This window comes from Symsagittifera roscoffensis, chromosome 1 (assembly GCF_963678635.1).
Source record: "Symsagittifera roscoffensis chromosome 1, txSymRosc1.1, whole genome shotgun sequence".
NCBI classification, from domain to species: domain Eukaryota; kingdom Metazoa; phylum Xenacoelomorpha; order Acoela; family Convolutidae; genus Symsagittifera; species Symsagittifera roscoffensis.
This window is the reverse complement of record NC_087062.1, coordinates 15,194,091-15,215,061: the sequence shown is the minus strand read 5'-3', so window position 1 is coordinate 15,215,061 and position 20,971 is coordinate 15,194,091. Positions and strand designations below refer to the sequence as shown.

At 32.4% G+C, this 20,971-nt stretch overlaps 2 protein-coding genes across 2 annotated transcripts in view; one reads left to right on the top strand and one right to left on the bottom strand.

Moving 5' to 3' along the window:
• Positions 1 to 10,187, bottom strand: part of LOC134854977 (uncharacterized) — a 16,153-nt gene extending 5,966 nt beyond the window's left edge. The window contains exons 1-3 of the mRNA XM_063871360.1: positions 9,955 to 10,187; positions 9,155 to 9,336; positions 8,813 to 8,862 (exon numbers count right to left, since the gene is read on the bottom strand). Coding sequence (XP_063727430.1) covers positions 8,813 to 8,862; positions 9,155 to 9,336; positions 9,955 to 10,068 — 346 coding nt within the window. The 5' untranslated portion in view covers positions 10,069 to 10,187. The remainder of the gene's footprint in view (positions 1 to 8,812; positions 8,863 to 9,154; positions 9,337 to 9,954) is intronic.
• LOC134854869 (dual specificity tyrosine-phosphorylation-regulated kinase 4-like) overlaps positions 1 to 20,971 on the top strand; it is a 63,543-nt gene that overhangs the window by 28,955 nt on the left and 13,617 nt on the right. Inside the window, exon 3 of the mRNA XM_063871231.1 lies at positions 13,610 to 13,794. Coding sequence (XP_063727301.1) covers positions 13,610 to 13,794 — 185 coding nt within the window. The remainder of the gene's footprint in view (positions 1 to 13,609; positions 13,795 to 20,971) is intronic.

Genomic DNA, 20,971 nt, shown 5'->3' with positions numbered 1-20,971 from the left:
CTATCAAATTAACATTTTTTAAATTCGCTCGATAATCTTTAAATTTTTCTGTTCAAATCTTGACCTAGCCTCATTCGGTAAAACAGTGTTTTTATTGTTGGATGATAGTTAAGCCATACCGAGTACACCAGTGAGAGGCGTTGCTCGTCGCTACTCTCCTCAGAGTGCCCCTCACTGGTGTAGTCGGTATGGCTTAACTATCATCCCAACAATAAAAACACTGTTTTATCGAATGAGGCTAGGTCAAGATTGGAACAGAGAAATTTAAGGATTATCGAGCGAATTTAAAAAATGTTAATTTGATAGATAGATAATTGAGTACAATTTTTTGAAAGTATATGTGGCAAAACTTCACAAAAAAAGATTGCATTTAAGTTAACAACTGCAGCTTATGTGTGAATTTTGGGCGAAACGTGCAGTCATCTGATTTATCAAAGATAAAAAAAAACTGAAAAAAAAAATTAAAACCTGCTAATGAAGGGCATGTATATAAAATCTAGCCTTGTTTAACAGATTAAATTTTAAGCAAAATTGATATTGACAACAACAGTAAGACCAAAGTGTGGCCAGATTATCAACATAGAGCAGGATTATTTTACAGGTTAAGAAACTAATGATAAGTTTGGTAAAACTATATCACACACTATATGTCTATGTAGCCGTAAAAATACGTTTTAATTTTGTATCTGGTAATTTTTAGTATGTGGTGAACTATTCAGAAATCAAGAGCAGCAAAAAAGTATGAGATGAACTGTTTTTCTATTTAAAAGATGGCATACTTTTGATGGCATACTTTTGATCGCATAAGTAACTTTATACATATGAATCATTATAAACAAATGTATTTAACCAAAAACATACAAAGTAGACATTAATCGTGCTTACATTTACAAATAAAAACTGATTAAAATGCCTATCTACACGCACTAATTTTACGTATCCAAATTTGATTGATAATCTGTACCCACTTAGCATCTGGTGAAACAATCTAGAATAATGAAGAGAAGTAAAAAGAAGAAGTTGGATTGATTTTGACATCAAATTTTATTTTCAATTACAATTATTTATCCTAAATTTAGTCGAAAATGTTTTGGAACAACCTGCTTGTACATCTTTTCTGATATAACATTTCCAATACAATCAAACCGTAAAGCACGTAAATATCGATCATGCAATGCACACAATTTACACATAATTATATTACTTTGTAGTATCTGGTTGAACATAGTACAGATACAACACCTAGTAAAATGTTCTAGAAAATCTCGACTAATCTGGAACTAAAGCTACATTGAATTTGATTTGCGGCTTAATTCTTAGCTATTGTTACACTTCTGAACATATATACATAAAAATTAACAATTACACATACCGATAAACACGCGTAAAAAATCAAACACGGACTTATGTACATAAATTCAAGTTTATTCGAACCATTCGCTTATCAGCCAGTGATAGATCATACACAGCGTAGCCAAATTGGATGAGTTTCCCAGCAGATGAACGAATTCTGGTAAGACTAAATCAGGTTAAAATGTAAAGGGTTTCTTTTTGAAAAACTTTCTGGTTGTGGACTGACGTCTATACCCAATCATAAATCTCAATCAGACATAAAGAAACTTATGTGTTCATTTAGATTAGCCGCTGAATACAAGATATGAAAAAGAAACCAAAACTATGCTGCGTTTTAATACTTGTCCGAAAGTGTTCAATTTGAAGAAGAGTCGATAAAATTACTATCAAAAGTTACAAAAGATGTGGTCTTGATTATACAAAACAAAGCATTTATCAGCTATTTCATTTCCAATTCATGATCAGACTTGTTCTGTTTTTAGCGCAATAACAACGCCTCTGCAGACGCGTGCTTTCATCATTTGATTCATAATTTTACCCGTTTCAATTCAATGTTTGCTCTCCGTTACCGCAAAACCTTAAAAAACTGTATGTGTAAGTTTTGACTGATTCCGCTCAAGAACGTATTATTTTTGACAAGACTGCTCCTGGAGATTTTCTTTCCTTATTAGACAAAAATTAAATTCAAATAATGATAATTGGATAGTTAAGTTGAGTTTATTAATGTTTAGCTGTTTGTTTTGTAATCCAAATTAAATAAAACAAAAAGAACAAAAGTTTTTTTTGCTCCTAATTCTTTAAAATTATAAAAAACTTGTGTTTCATTTAGAATCATGTCTAGAAAACAATCGTTCTAGAAAGTTCAAAATCGCAAAAGAAGATTGGGTTGTTTGTTTTGCACAAATTTAAAAATTACTGAAAGTTTTCCTTATTACTGAAAAAATGAGCTGAACATCAGCTTAGAACAACTTTTGTTTTCTCTAAAACATACCCTTTACCGTTAATTTTATCATAGTTAAAATATTATTTTCTAAGATACTATAGCTCAAAATATCGATATTGCATAAATACGACGGGAACAGATGAAAAAAAAAAGAACAGTTGAACCTGTATTAAATAGCTTTTTCAGAACCAAATATATTTTTTTAAACAAAAAAAAGTTTTGATGGTTTAGCGAGAAAACAACATAATGTGGAACTCTAGTCAATGTAATTTGGTGCACGGTTAAACCTGCAGCTTAATCGTCAACTGAAGATATATCAAACTACAGAACTAACAAATGAATAAAAAACAGTGTTTTTTTAAAAAGATAACAATTCTTAGAACAATGGCTATTTTTTCTTTCGAACCAAAATTTCCACTGTCCTAAATTTTCTGTACAAAACTAAATAATTACTTGAAATCATTTTTCTATATATCAAAAAACTCTATTCGGACCGTCCAACAAAAAACTTTCAATAATTTGTTTTGGAATTTTCCCGTGTTATGCAAGTTAGTAAGCCTCGGTTTTTTCTTCTGACCACTAAAAGCGCTTCTCATGAATCACTGGTCAATTTTGAGTTGAAGTTTCATACCGTTGGAAAATTCATTTGGGAGATCAACAGACATATTAAAAAATTGTTTATCGCCCTTTTTTATTTTTTCAAAGATGAACAACATTGCTAAATGGTGTAGATGAGTTGGCTGAAAGCTGGCATTTCTTTGCAAATCTCTGCTTGCGACGTTTGCATTGTCAAAATCAAAGTGTGTATGTAGGTTTGACTGTATTTGAATATATTCATACGTAAAACGCAATGAAAATATTTTTGTGTGAATATTTCTAGTAATCTATAAACAAATGCAAGAAAAAATACTTTTTTTGTATGCGTGTATGTATGCAAGTTGATGTGTTTGTAAGTATGAGTACAATTTGTTTCCTTATGTGCGTGTAAACCAAAACAATTGTAACTAGAAGAGTAACTATAACCCAACTTGAATTTTACTAATGTTTCTAGTTTTTCTTGAAAGTTAGACAAGATACTATAAGCATAGTATATATGTACGCACATATGCTTTGCGTATGTGTGTATATATGTAAACTGTATGTATCTATGTAAAAGTGCACAACTTTTTGCATGTATAAATGTAATTAATCATGTATGTACATACTGTTTGTGTGTACTCATTTGAGTATTTAGAAGTTATGTAAATTTGTATGTTTTTATGTAAGTAAGAACTCTTGACTGCATGTCCGCTTGATTGAGTGAATGAATACAAGCATATTTTTTCAACCAATGTATGTTTTTAGGCAAGTATTTCTGCATATTCGTATATCAGTATGAAAGGCACGGTTATATGATTGTATGTAAAGACGTTTGAATGCCAGTCTGTAATGCGTGATTCTTTTTGTCTGAATGTGTGAAGTGAATGCAAGTTGGTTTGTGTGTTTACAGGTGTTTGTATTTCAAAGGTCAGCAGAACTAATAAGTAAAATCTTTGCATGTAAGTAAACAAAACTTGCGTGTGTGTCTATTTATGTAAACTGTATGTATCTATGAAAAAGTGTACATTTTTTTGCATGTATAAATGTAATTAATCATGTATGCACATACTATTTGTGTGTATTCATTTGAGTATTTAGAAGTTATGTATATTTGTATGTTTTTATGTAAATAAGAATTCTCGAATGCCAGTCCGCTTGATTGAGTGAATGAAGACCAGCAATTATTTTGTATCAATGTATGTTTTTCAGTTTCAAAGCTTTTAAAAGTTAGCTGGTTTGCAAATTGTACAAACTTATGATTGAAGTTTTATGTCTGTTGAAACGGAAAGTGTGTACACGTGAGTAGTTGCATGCTTGTAAAGTACATTCCATGTCTTTTTGTAGGCAAGTACTTATACATATTCGTATATGAGTATGAAAGGCACGTTTATATGATTTTATGTAAAGACATATGAATGCCAGTCTGTAATGCGTGATTCTATTTGTCTGAATGTGTGTATAAATTTGTCTTGAAAGTGTGAAGTGAATGCAAGTTGGTTTGTGTGTTTACATGTGCTTGTATTTTAAAGGTCAGCAGACCTAATAAGTGAAATTTTTGCATGTATGTAAGCAAAACTTGCGTGTGTGTCTATTTATGTAAACTGTATGTATCTATGTAAAAGTGTACAATTTTTTGCACGTATAAATGTACTTAATCAAGTATGCATATACTATTTGTGTGTATTCATTTGAGTATTTAGAAGTTTGTATGTTTTCAAATGTATATTTGTATGTTTTTATGAAAGTAAGAAATCTTGAATGCATGTCCGCTTGATTGAGTGAATGAAGACCAGCAATTATTTTGTATCAATGTATATTTTTCAGTTTAAAAATATTTTAAAATTTGCTTGTTTTCAAATTGTACAAACTTATGATTGAAGTTTCATGCCTGTTTAAAAGGAAAGTGTGTACACATGAGTCGTAGCATGCTTGTATAGTACGAACCATGTCTGTTTGTAGGTAAGTACTTATGCATTTTCGTATATGAGTAAGAAAGGCACGTTTATATGATTGTATGTAAAGACTTATGAATGCCAGTCTCTAATGCCTGACTCTTTTTTTCTGAATGTGTGTATATATTCGTCTTGAAAGTGTGAAGTGAAATTAAGCTGGTTTGTGTGTTTAAATGTGGTTCTATTGTAAAGGTCAGCAGAAATATTAAGTCAAACTCTTTGCATGTGTAAAAGCAAAGTTTTTGTATAATTGGTTGCAGGTTTAAAAGCATGTAAGCAAGTATGAAAAATTTATGTTTGTATGGTAGTTTATTTGCCTTCTTCTTATGTATAAAACTATGTACGTTTGTATTCATACCTTTATGTAAGACTTCTTTTGTGAATGTTTGTATGTTTAGAAGTATTTTTGCATATATGTATGTAATTTTGTACGTATGGTTGTATGAATGTCTCTAAGTAACTTTATATATGTATGTATACATGTAAGTTTGTATGTATGTATCTATGTATGCATGTATGTATGTGTTTATGTAAATTTGTACTTATGTATACATGTATGTATGTTTGTATTCAGTAAGTGTGTACGTTATTGTTTTTGAATATAAGTTTGCATTATTAACCTTATATAAGTATTTAATTGTGTATGAATAAACGTATGTTTTTAAAAAAACACGCATGACTGTTTTTTGTGAGTATGCATTTAAGTTTGCAACCTATGAAAATGTGTTTATGTTTTTTATCTTTACAAGTATGCAGCTTTATATGTTTGGTGGGGTATATATGTTTGAGTTTAATTGTAATCGTTTATTTTATTTCATATAAAAGTATATATGTAACTCAATCCAAATCTTTCTTATCTTTCTTCTTAAGTTTCTCGAATATTCTAGAATAATCAACCAGACACTATAATGACAGTTTTTTTTCATTTTCTTGATTTGCAAAACAATTTGATAATTTTTTAAAAAAGTTTTCCGTGAAATATTTGATCTTCCAGGTATCCTCATTATGAACATTTCACTTTGAAAAAGTTGCATTTGTTGCATTGATAATTTCTATTTATCTGCAGTCAATGATTATGAAAAATATTTCAAAATTGTAACAAGAAAGATCAGTTTTCAAGTTTTCACAAAATTTTGTCGATGGAAGCATCAAACAACAAGTCCAATTGGAGACAGCATGGAGTTCAAAGTGTTTGATGAACTGTTACTCATAGATGTTACGATAAGAAACTTATTAGAAAAAATTTATGGTTTTTTGAGGAAAATCATTGATCGTGCAGACATGCGGCTGGTAGAGCTGAAGACGGTAAGCGAGCAAAGTCTCAGTGACAGGTACTGTATATTTGAAGGATGATTGATCAATCTCTAAAAACCACAAATTTTCAATGGGTTTCATTTGAAAAATCATAATTTTGAATCAAAGTTATAAACCCACAGAAGTGAAGCAATTGTGTAATCAGATAAAAAGTCAGTACCACTTTTTTAAATTCAAGATTTATTTAGTCGATAGAGCTTTTTATGAAATAGCACAAAATGCTTACGCCTTTTTTCTTTGAAATGAATAGCAAGTCTTTCTGCATTGAGGCTCAAAATTTTAATTCCTCAAAGTAAAACTGTCTAACAAACTTTTTATTGTCAAATTAAACATGTCTTTGTTAGTCGTTCTAGCTTAAGATAACACAACATAATTGACGTTTATCGAAATGCATTGAAACTACAAAATGGCACTTACAAGTTTTCGGAAACTGCTGTAGCCAAATTGGTGTGAAAGCGTTGTTTAGTGTGAAACAGCTATCATCCTGACGGAATCCGAAGATTCAGGTAGAGTGTTGATGATAAGGCTTGATTTTTTATCTTAAAATTTCAAACAACTAACCGTTTTTCGAAGACATGTTTTGTTAATAGAGAAGACAAATATCGATGCAAAAATGAGAAGAAATTTCATGATGCGAACTGTTTTGATACTGCTAGTAGTGATCACCTCAAGCATATATTGAAAGAAAGGTTGAACTCTTGATAACACAATTAGTTGCAGATGAATAATCGAATATTTTGGTCAAAAATCCACCGTATTTTGAGAGACAATAGCGTAATCATGGAAACATTCAAAAGATCAGATTTATATTTAAAAACTCAAAATTTGACTTGTTGAGCAGAAGGTTAATCAATGATAATAACTGATAGCGCTTCAAACTTTTGAATAGAAAGCTCTTTCTAAAGCCAAATTGAGTAAATTAGAAGTTAGTGAGAACAGTTGACTAGATTGTAGTATCAAATTAAAAATTATTTAATTGCATATTCTTTTAATGGAAAAATCAAAAATTTTGGATGCTCAAATTATAACTCTGAATTCATATCAAGCTTTGAGTTTGTATCCATAACTTGTCTTAGTTTGTGTTCAGTCTTTCCCGATTGAATTTGCTCTAATTTGAATAACTGCTTTCCTTAAAAGTCGCAAATAAGTTTTCACCTGCTTGATTCGATGGTCACTCTGTTCTGTCGTATATATTGGCACACAAATAACAGTTTTCCCCAAGTTTCTAGGTCCGCTCTGATGAATATTTTCACAATTTCTGTTAGCACAAAAAAGTTAATAGGAAATACTAAACGTTTTCTAGAAGCCCCAAAAATTGTTTCCTTTTTATTATAAAAAGTGGTATATGCAAGTCTTAGAAATGGCTGCAGCAAAATTAATGGGCACTTTTGGCTTTCATCAGTGTTCTCGTTTTTCCAGATCTTTACCCACTTCAACTTATTAGCTCTTTCAACCTTTCTATAAAATCAAAGCTTTTGTCATAAATTTTAGACCTTTTTTCAGTCTCCTGTAGACACGGAAAATGGAAATGTCGAAACTTTTAAGCCAATTTCCTTATTTTAGAGTTTTCAGTGTTACGTAATTTTTCTTTGTTTTTACCTTCATTTGGCTGAACTTTGTTTTTACCTTCATTTGGCTGAAATTTGTCATTCTTATTTCGGTCAAATTGATTAATAATTTTTGCCTAAATAGAGGTGGCGGCCGCCGCACTTGACAAATTTTGCTTTCTTCGAGATTCAGCAATAAAACATGCATTTTTGAAGGAAATCGTTCACCGCAGCCAACAGTTAAGCTACGCTGCCAAAATCTTGTGCTTTCCTATATACTATATAGTTTGGTCGCATATAATAGGTATATAAGGTCATTTTACATGTAAACAAGCCAATACCCTCAAACTTTAGAAGGGAAAACATGCACCGACCAAAACTTAATTCCATTCCCGTTTCCACAACGTTCAGTGGGAATACTCATTAATATACCGAAGTTTTACATGAGGACTATTAGGTATAAAATTATTCATGGTGACAATTAGGATTATTACATAGTGACCATTAGTTATAAAATTATACATGGTGACAATTAGGATTATTACATGGTGACCATTGCTGATCATTTAATACATGGTGACCATTATGATTTATACCTAATGGTCATCCAGGTATGACAACCCCCCCCCCCCCCCGATCCTAACGCACTATTTGCATACTACTAAGGTCACATAAGTATCAAAGATATCAAAAATTCTTAAAATTAATCTTTTTTATCCATTTTTTTCCTGAAAAAAACTACTGAGATGAAACGAGAAAAAAATCATTTCATTTGTGAGTTTTTTTTGCTTAAGTTCCTGGAAATTAACCTTGAAACCGTGAAAACTACCATTAAAAGAACTACCTCGAACAACCAAAAAAATTTCAACTTAAAGTAGTTAAAAATACATATTCACGAAGTAGTAACGAACTACATTACAAGTTAGAAGTTTTCTAAATCTAACGCAACTTTGTGTATTGTGATCGAACAAAGAAGTTTTTTTATTCATTTGCGTGTCACAAAAAAATGCAATTTTTTTGAAAATGCGCTCATTCTAGAAATCCTTTACTCGCCTCAATTTATGATCCCCGCCTTCGAAAGGTCAATTTTTTTATTCGTGTAAGTTCGGATTAAATCAACGTACCATCCGTCATCTGGCCTCGGCCCATTTTACAGCCCTCTGTGACAAGGTTCCTGAAACGATCGTTTCAATGAAAATTAGTAAATTGAAAAATAATTTTGCATCTATTCAATTTGATTTTTTTTTTCAAACCTGGGTAAAATTGGTGAAAAAAAGATTGTCGGTGAAATGTTGCTCTAATTTTGAGATAAGACTGAATAAAAAATTTTGATGGAAAATTGTTAATAAAAAGTCGAATTTCGTCTGGGATAAAACTGTCCCGAGCACGTATACTCCGTCACTTTATTCGAAGTTGGCCCAATTAACAATTAACTGTAAAATACCGAGATACTACAAAACACTGACTCTTTGCAAGTGGTCCACACTCCCGGTTCGGCCTCGCATAACTTCTTGAAGTTGGACTCAGGAAACATTTTCTCCCCCTGCGTGTTGCCAGCCGGGGAATAGTTGCAGGTAAAAATGGCCCAACCACTATCTGGGCAGACATATTCTGCGCAGCCAAGTTCTCCACTTTTCTGCCACATCATCTTAAAACTAATCACGTCGCCAATAGCCGAAACGATTAAACGAAGAAAAAAATTTGACATTAAAGAAAAGTTGACCTTTTCCTCAAAAAGTAAATAAAACAGAAATAGTTGTAAGCAAGACTCGTTGTTCAAGTAGTATAAAAATTTTTCCTATCACACTTTTATTGCGAAGTAAATATTAAAGAAAAAGATATCTCTTAAGCAATTAATTTTTTAAAATTAATTTAAGTAAATTAAATTGTTTCTATTAATTTTGAGAGACGAGCGTTTGCCCAATGCAAACTCCTAAAAAATGCACGTTCAATGATTTTAATGAATTAGTGCTTTTACTAAAAGAAGAATGGGTAAACTTGAGCATTAATAACAAATTGTTCAAAGGTCGCTGTCGAAGTTACCGAGTCGTCCCCTTTGAAAGCATTTTAATACAAAACCCTTTTTGACAAACTAAGCTTAAAAAATATTTGAAACTAGTACACGTTACTTAATAGCTTGAGGAAGGAGCGCGCACGAACAACCACAACTTTTTAGCCAAAACTATCCCAAAATGATTAAACTAAATAAATGAAACTATCAATTTTTTCTGGGGAAACTTTACCCAAAGTAAGAAAAGCAACACACCTGTGTAAGGTGACCATATTCTGAAAATTTATCTCCTCCGTCGCACGTGTCGTAACTATCATCTCCAGGGTAGGAAAAGAACTTGGTTTCAGAGTACCAAGCCTCAACGGCCATCTTTGCTATCGCTTCGCCCCCTTGGTCTCCCTGACTAGTCGCATATAAGTTCTCACCGATATTCTCCCCTGTGAAATATTTTTTACTGAACTGAGTAAATGTGATAAATACGCCCTCAATTCACTTTGATTCGTTTATCAAGTCAATTTGAACGAATTGAGGAACCAAAGTTTGTCTCGAATTGAAATCCATGTGAGAAAAATATGTCAAACAGCAAATTTGTGACTTTTAAACTACCAAATAGACAAAATTTACCAAGTGGTTATAAAGCAAAACAAGACTGCTCGTATCAGGGCGAAGCCCTGTATGTTCCGACTGTCTTTTAAGATTTATGGAGCAGTAATAACATTCAAAAATTCAATGAAATAAAACAAAATGAAAAAAAAAAAATTTCCAAAATTTGAAATTTTTTATGAAAATCATCCCCCACACGCCATATAAACTATAAAAGGATAGTTTTCGCTCCTTGCTACGAACCAATTATGGCAAATAAGCTTCTTTTAACCAATTTGGAACGATTTCTACGACGGATTACCTCTCCGCTTACGCATTACTAGCGCGAAATACATCGCGCGTTAATTGTCCCAAATTGGCCAAAATGGCAATCTTTAAACCCCTGTAACTTTACGAAAAATGATTCCAGGTGAAATATCTTTTCAAATTTGAGCTCAGGACAACAATTCCTTTCGAATGATATAAAAAAAATTTCGTCAAAAATGGCTAGTTAAAAAGTCGAAATTTGTCTGAAGAAAAAAAAACCCACCCCGAGCACAAATATTCCGTTACTTTCGTATCGAAAGTCGGAACAACAAGGCTGCTCGTATCCGAAAAGCCTTGAATGTTTATATGCCTGGAGCTTTTCACAAATTTGAAGCTGAAGCTCGAAGCTCGAAATTTGCCTGAAGCTCGAAATTTTAAACTTTCTTTCTCTTATTCTCACACAAAATTAAAAGTATGTTTTAATCTTTCAGACGACGCAAAAATTAGCAGTGACATTAAAATAAAGTAATAGAAACCACCTGTGCAAAAAAAATGGCAAGAACCAAACAAATGATTAATACAGGAATTATACCAAATCAGAGCTGGTAAATTTTCAATTTGCAGGAAAAAATAAAATTGATCTTCTGTTACAGTAAAATTGCTCAAATCACAAAAAAATTAAAATTGAGAAAGTACGCGGCATAACATAAGCAGACAAAAAATAGTTGCCGGGCAATGTTTGCCCGATAATGTGCATTAATTCTACACCAATCATTCAAAATTATTAGATGAAGGTTGATACATTAATTAAACATTGTTAAGTTAAGAGCAAAAAGATTTTAACAGGAAAAAAGACTGATATCCTATTGCAATACTCTTGCTAAACGCAAAACTAATCAAACTTTATCAAGTAGAGTTGATCGACGCTGAGACGTCGAACCAATTAAACTCGCTTCGTTTCCGTTTTTTACAGCCTCTCAAAAAGTCGGAAGGAACTAAAGCATAGCTGGACATGGGAAACATTTAACTGTGCACATTTAACGATAGCAAAAACTTTACTGGAATTACACATTTTAGTTTACTTGGGATATTAAAATCAGTTTATTCCTTCTATCCGCCTGTGAGACTTTTGAGAGAAAAAAATTCCAATGTAAAATTTTCTTTTTATATATTTTTTCAAATTTATATAGCGTCTTTTTACTTTTCTGCGATACTTGAACTTGCTCAGCACCAGCTGGTGCTCCTATTTAACTATATAAAAATGACAAATTGTTGGCCTGGATATCAAAGAAAATACTTACGGTTTTCAGAGTGCGAAAGTTTTTTGCATTCTCCTTCTTCTCCCAACTTTTTTGAATACTTTGTTGCTCTGTCGCCTGGTAAAAACAAACGTCTATAGTTTTAAGGTAAACATATAGCAGTAATCAGAGAACCTAGTAGAACGACGTCAGTCAATCGTGCTAATTTTCTAAAAATCGGTAGCGGATGCACTGATTTGACCTGTTTCAGAAGTCACTCCTGAGGGAAATGAGGTATAATAATTATTCCAAAAAAAACGTTTACTAGATGAAAAATAAGTTACATTTCTTTTGACATGGTGTATGGGAAAGGTTGTTTCAAAAAATGTATTGGAAAGTTTCACGTTGAGCCATAATTGATTAATGCAGAAGCCACATTTAGTTAAAATTAATATTTTTTTGACAAGAAAATCATCCGCTATAAGGCTTGGCTAATGTTAAAAACTGTCTGAGAAAGTGAGGAAATATTTATGTTTTGTGTTTTTTTTTTCAGTCCTTTTTCGGTTTTTTACAAACCATTATTGGCGAGACTTTCTATTCTATGCTATTTGAAAGATATTGATGAAAGTACTGTGGTCTCAACTTTTTAAAAACAATTTTACACATGCGACTGTTTTGGTGAAACTGAGTTTTTAAATTAAAAAGTATCAATTTGGCTAATTTTGGATAAAACTAGAGCGTTATTTATACCGTTAATTCTTTATTTATATCGTTTTTTTGCGTTGATTACCCTGTAATAATTGCGCGTATTTATTCTATTACAGCGTAAAATGCACGGCGAACTGAATCATTCTGATTTGAATTGAAGCAATTCGGTTGTTTCTAAGATTTTGGTATCACTGAATGAGAAATAAATTATGTACTGTAGATTGCGCGTGGTGGTAAGATTTGCGATCAAAACTTAATTTATTATTTTTATTTGATCATTTTTAACCAAAACATTGGTTCACATATTGGTTGTTTTCCTGAAAAAGTTTGTAGCAAAAAAGATATGAATCCGTCTGCACTTTAGTCTAGCATGTCTGCGAATGTTATTATAATTGAAACATTTATTCATCGGATTTCATGTTTCTCGCGGCACCACAATTTCACCTTTTTCGCTCTTTTTATTCCCCGGTCTTACATAAGCATCAATTTTTGGGTTTAGCAGAGGCTCTTTTTCCTCCTCCCCCCTCCACCCAAAAAAAAACGTAGTTGTAAAAAATCGCAAGCAGGTTGGGGGAAGAAAACAGAGCAAGTAGGTTCTCAATGTGCGACTGTAAGGGGTTTCGCCAGGTTTCAGTTTTAAAAATGGTTCAAACTTGCCCAGTCCAGCTCTCCATTCGAATAGATCGAGTCCTGCATTCTTTCGATGTTCATTGTGTCCATCGAGTGATGCTTTCTTCACTTCCGGACTTACAGATGCACCCAAAATAAACCAAGTGCTTAATAATAAAATTTGTAGCAAATTTACTTGGCATAGTTTCAAAATTTTTAATTTTGTTTGTGACATCTAGCCTAAAAAAGAGATGTTTGGTTTCAAAATTTCTTTTAGTTTTGCGATACCGTGCTCACTTTTGAAACTTGTTGAATTAGAAACCAGTGCTTTAGAATACGAGTGCTTCAATTGTTTTTAAATGGTTGTAAAATTATAAATCCTGTCTTTTCAGATGAATTTAATGTAGGTGTTACATTTTTCAAAGTGTTTATGATGCCTTAAGAGTTTTTTCACTCAACCAACACTTCATCTCACAAGCCGGCAATTAATTTGAGAAATGTTTCAGAAATAGAAGACTGTCCTGTTTACTCGCTATTCAATTCATTTGAGAAAGGAGAGGTGAAGAAACTGCAGGAAAAGGACTTGAATCTACAGCTGTACTACTTCGGACTAAGAGCCAACAAACTCAAGTTAAACGAGACGGGCGAGAGGAACTACGGACACGACGACGAACATGGAGGCTACCTAAAAGTAAGCTTTGCCTTTGTCCAAAATCTTTGCAATCTTGATGAACCTTTGAAAACTTCTTGATCTTGGCAAGATAGTGTCCAGAATTTTGAAGATTGGTAAAGATCGACGGGAATACACTAAAAATCTTGACAAAAAGAAATATCGCGACCTTTCAAATTTTTTCAAAGATTTCGTAGAAAGATTAAGTTGTTTTGGATAATTTCCTGCTTTGATTTAGAAAATTCTCGCTCGTTGTCGTTATGCGATCCATCGAATCAAATTTCTGAGATTTTTGAGGCATAAAACTGTTCTCTGTGTGCTGTTTGGAAAATTTGAGACATAAAATTGTTAAATTTGAAAACAGACTACCTGGAATACCAATCAAAAGCTAGTCATACAAATATATATTTTATGTCTTTAAAAAGTGAAAGTTATGTCTTTGAAAAGTAGAGTTATTTCAAACAACAAGTAAAGGTATTAAAAATCAATCTCAGCGGCTAGGAGCTAAATAAAAACTATGGTGTTAAAATTATGGCCAGCGTTTTCTGTCAATCCAGATAAAAATCGTTTGGGAAAAAAATCAGGGCGTTAACAATTTTAGATTATTGAAAACCTTCAAAAAAATATTGCTTCAAAAATCTTCGCATAAAATTAGCTATAATGAGCGAGTATAACACCTGGAAGACTCGCTTGCAAGGTTTTTTTCTTGATTTTTGGGGCGGAAAACTAGCCCATAAATAAGCGTTTCACTTTAGCTCAACAAAATGGAGATATTGTCTGAAAAATTTCCTTTAAATTGCTTCTAACTCATAAAAAAATTTTACATGAAAAATTGTTGGGCTGCTGCGTATTTCATTGAGTAATCAAAACCAATCTGGGAAAAATCAAATTACCTTTAATTGCATTGTTATGTCCAGAATCTTTTTAGTTTGAGAAAAAAAATGTTTATTCTTTTGGGTTCCAACAATTTTATTTAACAGTAATTTAAAAAAAAAACCAAACGAAGTAGTACGGCGTTTAATGAATTGTAGACACACTAAAGCTTCGATTTTTTTAACGCTCAAAAAATTATAGAGAGAACCCGATTGACAAATCAATTTGCCCAAATTTGATACGTAAATGATATATTTTTTATTTATGAACTAATGTCTCTGAAGTCCACATTGTTAATTTAATCATTGCAGCCTATGATTTATGCATTTTTACAGGGTTTGAGGTATAACTGACCATACTGTTTGGTCATTTCCATTGTTTTTTGTTTGCTGCTAACTAAAGCCTAAAATATGACTGCTATTTTGTATCACTAATCAAAATTTCAGAAGTAAAACTAACAAGACATCACGTATCATGGCGAAAACTGGAGTGTTCCAAAAACAGTTTATGGTCTATTGAAGTTGAAACTTTGAGTGGTACCAGTGCATTTTAAGGTCTATTGAAAGGGAGTTCACATTTAAAAAAAATGATTTTACCCGCTATGTAAAAAACAAAGTGATAACTTTAACAAAAACGAAGTATTGAACAGTAAAAATGGCAAGCCTCATTTCAATTTGGAACATTTTCTAAAACAAATGACATGTCTGCTTACGCGTTTACAGCACGAAATGTACTGCTTGTTAATTGTCCCAACCTTTAAATCCTCGTAACATTACTAAAAAAATAATCACGGCCGAAAATTTTTTAATACTTGAGCTCAGGACAACAATATTTGTCAAATGATTCAAAAAAAAAAAATGTCAGAACTACCAGCGAAAATATTTAACCTAACTCAGAAATTTTGTCAGTATTTTGGAAAATCGGAATAAAATTTAGTACAAGAAAAAGATTTCAGCGTATATATAAATTCTTTCCAGTGAAGCGAAAGTTTTATGAATGGAGTGTTCTTTTTCAGTCAATTTTAGGATTCGAAAATATAAATTTCATCAAAAAGTTTCACAAATGAATTCACCTGTAAAAGGATTGATTATCTTCAAATATTCTTTCTAAATTCTGGCAATTTGAAAAGCGCTAATTTGAAAAAAGTTTGACTATTTTATGAGCACTTTGATGATTATTTTCATGATGCAGAAAGCGCGACGCAATTTATTTATACGTGGTGAGTTACCTCGCACTGCAAAATTGTTTCAATTTGAATTGAAGCAAGCTAATCAATCGGTCGTACTAATTTTGTACAGCTAAAATTTTCAAATTTGACGTTTGGTATTGACCAAAATTTAAGGTTTTTAATTTTCTCTTTACAAACAACTTTTTGTTACCAATTGAATTCAGTCGAAACATTCAGGGCTTTGTCTTGGTATACGAGCAACCTTGTTGTCAGACTTTGAACCCTTAAGGATCACAGGTGATTAACAGTGTGTGATTGAACCAGCCGAACAATTTTTGACGGAGACTTACTTAAAAAACTTTCATTTTTTATGTCAGCCATTATAACCAACGTATTTGCACAATAAAGGTTAATTATTAAGAATTATTCAGTGTGACTGGGTAATGTGTAATTATTCAGTAATGTGTTTATCTTTAACTAAAAATACATAATCAGCTACCGTCGTTTTTCGCGTGTAGATCTTTGGTTCCAAATATAGTTATCTATTTGTGCAAATTGTAAGATTTTGCGAAATTCTAATTATGAAAAGTTCGGGTTTCGTTAAAATGGTTGTAAATCTTCTATCGGATTGCTTGAAGGCTCACTATCGAACTTGCTTTCAGATCTTTGGCCACGGTTGACGCTAAAATCCCGTTTGTTGGAAATATCAGGTCGTCCACATCTCGAATGTTAATCTAAGATAAACAACAAATTTTCATTTTGATAAACGATATTTGCAAGTTTACTAAATATCAAAGCCCAGTTAGTTCAACCGTTAGTTTTTCGTATAAGTTCATATAAAAGATTTTAAAGAATTTCATTTCAATTAAAAATATTAAATACTTTTTGTGAAGTCAGTGGCTTTAACTAAAATGGGAAATAATATACTTATTTTTCCTTCATGCTTTCTACACACCTCTTGAACTGATTTCAACAAGCTCGCCTTGCTAATAACCGTCCAATAAGTATCCTCTTGCGTCATGATGTTGATAACATAAATGAAAGTTTTTCGGTCCAAATTTTTGCTTTTTTCATCTTTTTCATCCGATAAAATAGAAATTGCAACCTTAAGTGCAGTTCTGAATTCTAGAAACAGTGCATGCATTGCGAATGAAATCAGCTCGAGAAAAAAGACTCTGCGAGATATCCGATTGTCAAAGTGAGCCTCTATTACTTTCCAGTCTTTAGCAGGGAGGTTCATTCTGGTCCATAGTTTCTCAGCTCTTGTAATCTCGACATAGTCACTAAATCTTTCTAAAATACAAAAATCATATTTATAAAATCTTTTTTTTTTCAACATCAAAACTTTTGAGATTGCGTCATCGGTTTTACAGGTTTTTAAAATACCATGTTGATCAACGTTTTCCGTTTATCCCTTTTTGCAAAAAAGCGCTAAAGATGAAGTCTATTATACATTTGCGCCGGTTGGGAGGAAAAGGTCAACTAGGATATTCGCTCTAAATTCAGTCAATCAAATTTACAAACATAGAAGGAACAGAAAGAAGAAGATCTGTTTTTTCTTCTATTTCCTAGGAAAGTGGGTTGGCTTTTCAAGAGGAGATTCAAACCTGATGACATTAACTTCTGTTTAAAACGGACAAGTTCTTTGTAGTTTGAACATTCTCTGAAGTCATTGAATGGATACACTACTCCGTCTTTTCTGGTGCGCGTCTGTTGCTCTCTTTTTGTTCGTATCGGGGGCATCGAAGATCCTCTCGCTTTATTGCGTGTTCTCGAATCCAAACACCTTCTATCCAAGAGATCCAGCTTGATTACAGATGTTTCCTAAAAAACTTCTAATAATTATTCAAGAGGAAGTAAATTTACTGTAAAAAAGTGTTAGTCAAAAAGTCAACAATACGAGTGTTTATGCAAAAAAAAACAAATTTATCGGAGACCAAGTTAACATAATCCGCCCCCTCCCTCCCCCCCCCCCCCGTCAAAAAAATAGACCAAGTTAAGAGCCTCCACCCCATCGCTTAATTTGAATTAAATTTGCTAAGCGCTGCATTTAAAATGCTCAACTCTGATTGGCTGAAAAATCCAAACTTAGAACCAAGTTAACATCCCCCAAGGCTTGAGGGATGTTAACTTGATCCTTTATTGGTTAAAAAAAATGCTGAACTGTTTTTTGGAGATATTTTTGAAATGCTATTCATTCAGAATATCGCTGCTTTTACACGCGTTCACTATACACTTAAGTCTTATATACATTTGCACTGAAGTTGTGTTCAGAAAAGAGACAAGTTTTTTAGTCCAAAAACATATGTCATAAAAAACACCGACGGGTCGATGGGCGGTGAAAAATCTGAAGATTTCTGAGTGACCACACAAAAAGGTTACGCTTTTATGAATTGAACAACACAACTGGAAACGTGTCGTGCAATAAAAACTCAATTCAAAAAAATTAACAAAAATTTACTTCTGCAGTTTGGTATATCTCTGCTGCGTAAAATAACTCGGACTGCGTTGCTTTGGTTTTCTTTTCAATGGTCTTCTTTTTCGTTGAATTGTAACCACCCGTCCAATATCCCGATCTGTTCAGCAACGAAAGCTGATTGAAGAAGTGAAAACTCCATGAGAGTAAATCGGTCGGATGATTCTCTGCCGCGTACATTTTGTATAATTCTGAGAGTAAAATACACTTATCTTGAATTCCGTTAACTTTCGGTTGTTGTCCAGCAGCATTTTCTTGATGATTTTCTGCATTTTGAAGCAATTCTGAGCTGTAATTCTCAAATTGTATTGGTTTGTGTGTCTGATTCTGCTTCTCATCCGCGTAATATTTTTGTTTTTCCTAAAAAATATATTTATTTTAGTATCAGACAAAAAGTACTGAAAATTTCAGTTTTAATACGGTACAGTTTAAATTATTCGCATGATTTTTGAGAAGAAAAAGTTTGCGTAAAATTACTAACAAAACCAAAAAATGTAAGCTGTTCAAATTTTCGAATTTTGAATCGTTTATCGGCTACAATGAAAATTTCCGATAATTGACGAAGCGTTTCCAGACAAATTTGTACAACTTATTAAGCGCAACCCCTGAAAATCTAAATTTAGATAGCATAAAAATTGAGCGCAACGTCTGCCTGTCGGAAGCAATTAAATGCAATAACACTTCAAAAAATAATGGTTTTCTTTTAAATCTCTTTAAAAATAATATCGAAAAAGCTCTGAAATTTGAATTAGATCAGTGTCATCAATAGAAAGTGATGTTTTCATGAGCTTTTGAACTAGACTCTTCCTATGGAAATCCCGATCTTTGATATAGTTTTCATCACTCTCCTCCAAATCAAGTTCGGGAACAGTTTCTTTCACGTTGGCGTTTATGATTCGGTAGAGGTCGTCAGAAATTGACGTCAACGCAAGGCTACTTTGGCAAGTGTACCTTAAAACAGAGGGTTTTCGTTTTCTACTTTTCAGATTAATATCAAAATAGTAAAAGGGGAGAATATTCTCACGTAGATAGTTCAGCAAAATTAGTTGATCATTAAGTACATTTCTGAGTTTTTTTTTTGCAATTTATAAGTAAAAACAGCAAAAACTTACCTAATGATGTGATTTCTGTCCATTACGCAAACATCTACCATTTCATTTTCAAGTGCATCCACCATTTTGAAACCAAAAGCCCTTGCTATGTTGCCCTGAAACAAGGAGTTGTATACGAGCGATCCTAATTCACTTGTCTACTAACAACCTCGAAACAATTTTCGCATTACCAAGAGCTTGCAGAACATTTCATCGTAGAAAAAAATTCTCAACAAATTTTCTTAGATAATAGAAGAAGTTAAAAAACTACCAGACTTGCAGCACTTATCTCTGTGTACTTGCACAGAACCAATAAAAAAGGTCATTTTAATATATGACTATTTCTATATTAAGACTTTCTCTATTTGTATAACGACTGCAGGATTTTAATTTTGCACACACCTCGTAGTCGTAGACCGTCGGAACATGAACAGCAAAAACGGGACAAAAAGCATCGGCATATTCGCTCATTTGGTTATTTCGGTGCAGGCTGCCCACTACTGTTATTAGAAAGCAATCCAGAACCTGTTAACAATGAGATTTCTGTAAAAAGTTGAATTTTTGTGAGATTGATTTTAGGAGAATAGGCGAGCATATCACGAAATCAATAGCTGATTTAGTAAATGAAACATTTTCGATATTTTATCTCTTCGTCTTACGGAAATTTCACTACGAGTTTTAAAGACATTGAATTAGCTAAGGAAGCCCGACAATTTTATACAATCTCAATATAGTATACCTAACTTATATCGTGGAAAAGTGTACCTACTAATTCATAGTATCCAGCGGCATCATAACAAAATGGTAGCTTTATTATATATGAGCTAAAAATGTTTTCAATGGGATAATTAGGCAAACAAAACTAGCGTGTAACGCACCTCCGGTGCTTCGAGTTTTTGAGAACTCATAAAAAAACCTGTATTATGAAAAATAAAAGATCTGCAATCTTCGAGTGTACTCTGACAGCACCCAATAACAGGGTTCGTAATTTCAAATTTGGCGAAGTTTTTTTTCTATTAGTTTTTTCATTCAAATTTTGAAAAACCATTAAATTTTGTGAACCATTTAATTTTGCGAAGTCTTTTTTTGTACAGTATTGAACAGTAAAAATGGCAAGCCTCATTTCAATTTGGAACATTTTCTAAAACAAATGACATGTCTGCTTACGCGTTTACAGCACGAAATGTACTGCTTGTTAATTGTCCCAACCTTTAAATCCTCGTTAAATTACTAAAAAAATAATCACGGCCGAAAATTTTTTAATATTTGAGCTCAGGACAACAATATTTGTCAAATGATTCAAAAAAAAATTGTCAGAACTACCAGCGAAAATATTTAACCTAACTCAAAAATTTTGTCAGTATTTTGGAAAATCGGAACAAAATTTAGTACAAGAAAAAGATTTCAGCGTATATTTAAATTCTTTCCAGTAAAGCGGAAGTTTTATGAATGGAATGTTTTTTTTTCAGTCAATTTTAGGATTCGAAAATATAAATTTCATCAAAAAGTTTCACAAACGAATTGAACTGTAAAAGGATTGATTATCTTCAAATATTCTTTCTAAATTCTGGCAATTTGAAAAGCGCTAAT